This window comes from Myotis nattereri (assembly GCF_964212035.1).
Source record: "Myotis nattereri genome assembly, chromosome: 7".
Taxonomy (NCBI): Eukaryota; Metazoa; Chordata; class Mammalia; order Chiroptera; family Vespertilionidae; genus Myotis; species Myotis nattereri.
The window spans coordinates 46,021,549-46,027,548 of record NC_138082.1 but is presented as its reverse complement, the minus strand read 5'-3'; the positions used below and the strand labels follow the sequence as shown (position 1 = coordinate 46,027,548).

Genomic DNA, 6,000 nt, shown 5'->3' with positions numbered 1-6,000 from the left:
ATATAGGGTGTCCCAAAAATGTATATACACTTTGAATAATTATAAAGGCAGTGTTTATTAAAATGCATTTCATTTTCAAAATTGAGCTATCATCTGTTAAAGTGTGTATCCCTTTTGTGGGGACACCCTGAATAGATTCACCACTGGAAAATCCTTAAAATTCAGCCAGTGTTGAGTCCAAGATCTTAAGATACAAGGAGCACTGATCAACAACAGACTGAATACATTAAGCGCTGGAAGCTTCTCATGGGAGTTTTGAAGGAAGAAGGCCGCAAAGTGGGGAACCGCAAGACTAGGAAACACTACATGTCCCAGCATACTTTGCGACGACCATTGACCACAGCTCCCAGAATGCATTGCTCGCCCCAAGCAAGTGTCTCTTGGAGCTGGGGCTTGTAGTTTTCCCGAGTCGTGTCTGTCTGTTGGCCAGGGCGAGGTTGCTTATCCAGTCCGAGGATATTAGCAGTCGTCTTAGTTTTTGGTAAAGCGGAAACACGTCGGGCTCCTTGTTTCATTCCTTGTCTTCTGCTTTACGCAGGTAAATCACGGAAGGGCTACAATTCCCCGCAGCCGGGCTCCACCCCTTCTTCCTGGGAGCGACTCCGTCCTGATGAAGCCATTTGTCCCGAAGCACTCGCCGTAGCAGCCACCGCCCATCCCTCTTTGTGTGCCTGGAGTCGCCGCGGAGCCAGTGGCGGCGACGCTCGGTGTCGTGGCTGGAGGAGAGGGACGTTGTCGGAAGTTGCAGGCGGGCGGATTCTTCCCCTTCCCACCACCTGACAGGTGGGTGAACCGTCCTCCCCTCAAGGCCCTCCTGTCCGCTAGGTCTCACGTCGGGGCTCGAAGGGCGCCTCGGGAGTGCCTGCTGACATTGCCGCCCGCGGCTGCGGGGCGGGAGGCGGAGGGCCAGCCGCGGTGACTCCGGAAGGCCGCGGCGAGGCCACGCCCTTGCTTCTGGCCGCCCCGGGCGTGCCTCGGAGGGTCCCGTCCCGCGCCCACCGGTCCGCCCTCCGGTCCCCCCTCCGACGCACCGTCCCGGACGCGCCCTCCGGGCCGGGACCCCAGGGGAGGAGGACTCCTTGTCGCCTGGCTCCTGTTGTCAATACAAGTCATTGCTGCGTTTCCCTCCCCTTTGTGTGTGGGAAAGTTCCCGGACGCGGAGACGGCAGCACGAATGCCAGAGACATTCTCTTCCTCGGAGTTTTAGGAAAGTGGCCGTGCGTGAGTCACGGCGGCTCGGGCTCCCGCGAGGATGCGCGGGCCGGGCCGCCAGCTGGGTGTAGTTGAGCGGCGGGACTTTGTTTCCGGGCTTTCACCAAGCGTGCATTTACTGCAACTAAGTATATTCGATAGCAAGTGAGGGTGATGCTTGTGTTTTGCTTGTCAAAATACTACGATGACATTGCACTTCCAGAATTTACAGAAACGTTGTGTGTGACCACACGTTGTTTTTATCAAATTCCTAGGAATGAATGGAAACTCTGGTAATAGATTTGATCGGTATGGTTTTAAGCTTCTTCATGCCAATCCACTAATCTGTTTTAAGAGCCAGGTATTGTGTTAGGTTTGGGCCTGTGAACACTAAAGAGCAGTGTGCTAGCTACTGTGCTTAACGCTGAATAATATTCCTTATGTACGTTTGTTCATAATGTGTTTCAAGTCTTAGTAATGTATATGCTTCCAATGTTTTAAAGTTAGAGTTTACATGTTCTCTTTAGATAGCACTGAACCACACGGCCTCTTGAGACGCTTGTTGAAGACAACTTTTTGAAAAGAGTGCTGCTTTTACCAGCGTTATAATGACTGTATATGATTACATGCTTCTTCAGGTCACAAACATGTCGGACAAAAGTGAATTAAAGGCAGAGCTGGAACGTAAGAAGCAGCGGTTGGCCCAAATCAGAGAGGAAAAGAAGAGAAAAGAAGAAGAAAGGAAAAAGAAGGAAGTATGTCTGAATTTTGAAAAGAAACTTAATATAAAATAATTGGATTTTATTTCAAGTACTTACACCTTTATGTAAAGCTTTCAGAATTGTTTTTTTAAAAAGTCCAGCAGTTGTGATTGCAAAATAATGACACTATAGGTGAATCTGACTTTAAAGAAACAGGTCTAACAAAATTCATTGCAGATGGTTGCATGAGTAATAATTATCTAGTCAATGTAGGAATTTGAGATGTACATTAGTCTCTTCTTACCTGTGGGGTCCATGACCCCCAGTGGATGCCTGAAAGCGTGGATAGTACCGGGCATGATACAACGGATCAAAAGTGGTCAATTAAAATATGATTTTTTTACTAAGTAAAAATATTTCACGTAGAATGATGCATTTCTAGGGTTTAATTAATAAAAGTTAAATTTACATATTTAGTTTTCTAAGAATATATACTAATAAAAGGGTAATATGCTAATTAGACTGGGAGACCTTCCAGGAGACCTGGATGTTCTTCTGGACAAAGCCATGCGGGCGGGGCTGAGGTAGAGGCAGTTAGAGGCCCGGAGGGGAGGGCAGTTGTGGGTGATCAGGCTGGTGGGGGGGCGAGGCCGTTGGGGGTAAGCAGCGTGATGGCCAGTGGGGGCAAGCAGACCAGCAGGGGGAGTCAGTTGGAGGCGGTCAGGACAGCGGGGGGGGGGGGGGGGGCGCAGTTTGGAGTGAGCAGGCCAGCAGGGGGGCAGTTGGGGGCGAGCAGGCCAGGGGGGAGGGAAGGTGGGGCGAGCAGGCCAGCGGGGGCAGGGGGCAAGTTGGGGGTGAGTAGGCTGGAAGGGGGGGGGCAGTTGGGGGTGATCATGCTGGCGGGGGGCGGGCATTTGGGGGCAAGCAGGCCAGCAGTGGGGAGTAGTTGAGGGCAAGCAGGACGTCAGGCAGAGTGGTTAGGGGCAATCAGGCAGGCAGGTAGGCAGGTGAGCGGTTAGGAGCCAGCAGTCCTGGATTGCGAGAGTGATGTCCGACTGTCAGTTTAGGCCCGATCCCTGTAAACCAGCAGTAGGACATCCTTCGAGGGGGTCCCAGATTGGAGAGGGTGCAGGCCAGGCTGAGGAACACCCCTCCCCCGTGCATGAATTTCGTGCACCGGGCCACTCGTGTTAGGGGTATCAGCTCATAAAACATGGCATCTATAGTATATCATAACGTAGTTTCGATTTTGAACCTATTTACCTGAAAATTTTACTAGCCTGAACTGCTAATAATATTTCAAGATAGTATTAACGACAAAGAGAAATATATAATAGAATATTTAATTGGTTAGGGCAGTGGTTGGCAAACTGCGGCTCGCGAGCCACATGTGGCTCTTTGGCCCCTTGAGTGTGGCTCTTCCATAAAATACCGACTTCTGTGCATGGGCCATGGAGTTTCAGTTGCACTGTACATGCGCTCCCACATGTGGTATTTTGTGGAAGAGCCACACTCAAGGGGCCAAAGAGCCGCAGTTTGCCGACCACCGGGTTAGGGGATTTGTTTTTATCTCCTTTATCATGAGTAGTTGTTGAAATATTTTTACAGAGTTATGGGTTTGATAAAGGTGGCCCAAGTACTTATGTCTTCTGATTTTTGGCATCACCATTTAATCATGTACTACAAATATACATTGGCCCTGAGCTGGAGATATTTTACTTGCTCCTTTATTGAAATGTACTGTACATTTATCTTGATGAAAGCTCTTTAGATAAATTTGTATATTTTCACCACAGATATGTTTTAAATGGCCAGTGTAAGGTAATTTGTCCTGTGACATTTTGCCGGATGGACCTTGTACCAAGTTTTTCAATGTGATAGCCTAAAAAATAGTCAAGACTTACAGGAATCTCTTAGGGGAAAAATAAAAATATTAGTAAAATAAAATCAGTGGTACGATATATATGTGGCATGCAATGATGCTGTGAAGGCCTATAATTGAAGAATTTTCTAGTGTTTTCTGAACCTTTCTGTGGTACATTATTATAAGTGAGTTGGAGCTTTTAGTTATTTCATTAAAAACTATCTGGTAGAAGCATGAGTCAGACTGGCAGAGCCATTACAAAGTAGTATCTATAACTTTAAGCCTCTTAGTGCTGACAGCAAATTTGGTTTTTGTTTTCTAAGGATGGTCATAAGTGGCCTCTAAGGGATATCAGTTACATAATTTATATATTTAATTTAAAAATTTTAAAACATTACAAGTGATAATATTAAACAATGAGCCTACAATATGTTATACGTATATAGGTAAAGTGTCAACTTGATAATATAGCCTGTTTGACTATTTTGACGAAATTTTCTGATGAATTTTTAAAGTTAAAATGGCATCATAGAATATTATGACTAACAAAATTCACTGCAGACAAGTGTATGAGTAATAGCTATCTAGTCAAAATAGGCATTTGAGGTATACAGTAGCTTTTTCTTCTTCAAGGGATAAGGTTCCAAGACACCCAGTGGATGCCTGAAACTTCAGATAATACCAAACCCTATAAATACTATGTCTTTTCATATACATACGGACCTATGATAAAGTTTAATTTAGAAATTAGGCATAGTAAGAGATTAACAACAATAATACAGTCAGGCACCACTTAATGATGGGAATATGTTCTGAGAAATTTGTCAGTAGGCAATTTCATCCTTGTGCAAATATCATAGTTACTTACACAAACCTAGATGGTATAGCCCAGTGGTCGGCAAACTGCGGTTCGCGAGCCACATGCGGCTCTTTGGCCCCTTGAGTGTGGCTCTTCCACAAAATACCACGTGCGGGCACGCACATACAGTGCGAGTGAAACTCCGTGGCCCATGTGCAGAAGTCGGTATTTTATGGAAGAGCCACACTCAAGGGGCCAAAGAGCCACATGTGGCTCGCGAGCTGCAGTTTGCCGACCACTGATATAGCCTATTACCCACCTTGGCTGTATGGTACAGCCTATTACTCCTAGGCCACAAGCATGTTACTGTACAAAACAAAACAACATCAAGTCTGCATAGTACATACGTGTAAATACATGGTAAACAGATATATGAGGGCTCCTGCCAGGGTAACATGCATGCTGTTTTACCATAAACTCGTTTTTTATAAATAGAAATAGTACACTCTAAAATAATGATAAAAAATATAGTAAATACTTAAACCATTAACATAGTCATTTATTATTATTATCAAGTGTCATGTAGTATACATAATTATATGTGCTGACCTTTCATCTGACTGAAAGCACAGTAGGTTTGTTCACACCAGCATCAGCACAAACACGTGCTTAATGCATTCCACTATGACATTCCTAGGAGATAGCTAGGAATTTGCCGACCACTGATATAGCCTATTACCCACCTTGGCTGTATGGTACAGCCTATTATAATCTTACAGCTCCATTATAATTTTTCAGCTCCATTATAATCTTACGGGACCACCGTTGTATATCTGGGTTATTGTTGACTGAAACAGTGCAGCCCATAACTGATAAAATAGAGCAATTATAATAATATACTGTAATAAAAGTTATGTGAATGTGTTCTCTCAACAAACTAGCACAGATTTCTTTTTCCTTTTTTACAATTTCACAAATAAAATATTCATTCTTATCATAGAATAGATCTTAGCAACCTCAGCGTACAATTGTTTTTCTTTATTAAGTCAAGAACTTTCACCTTTTCACTTAAAGGATGCATTTTATGGCTTCTATTTGGCATATCTGAAATGCCAGTGTCATTAATGTGGTTTGGGACATTATTATTATTTTGTTGTTGTTAATCCTCACCCAAGGATATTTTTTTCCATTGATTTTTAGAGAGAGTGAAAGGGAGTGGGAGAGACAGAGCGAGAGAAACATTGATGTGAGAGAGAAATATCAGTTGGTTGCCCCCTGCATGTGCCCCCAACCAGGGCTGAGGATTGAGCTTGCAACCGAGGGACATGCCTTACACCTGAATCGAACCTGGGACCCTTTAGTGCACAGGCTGATGCTCTAGCCACTGAGCCAAACTGACCAGGGCTGGTTAGGGACATCTATATATATGAAAGCCTAAGCAACCG

General features: G+C 44.8%; 1 protein-coding gene across 11 annotated transcripts in view; it reads left to right on the top strand.

Annotated features, from left to right (window-relative positions):
• Window positions 1-352: 352 nt before the first annotated feature.
• Window positions 353-6,000, top strand: part of DYNC1I2 (dynein cytoplasmic 1 intermediate chain 2) — a gene marked incomplete at its 5' end in the record, with an annotated part of 52,982 nt that continues 47,334 nt past the window's right edge. For 6 of the 11 annotated variants that reach the window (XM_081095657.1, XM_081095659.1, XM_081095654.1 and 3 more), the window contains 2 exons: window positions 383-783; window positions 1,830-1,946. In XM_081095657.1, coding sequence (XP_080951783.1) covers window positions 1,839-1,946 — 108 coding nt within the window. Of the gene's footprint in view, window positions 1,501-1,799; window positions 1,947-6,000 lie in introns of those variants that run through there. The other 5 variants (XM_081095660.1, XM_081095652.1, XM_081095661.1 and 2 more) reach the window with 3 other exon arrangements.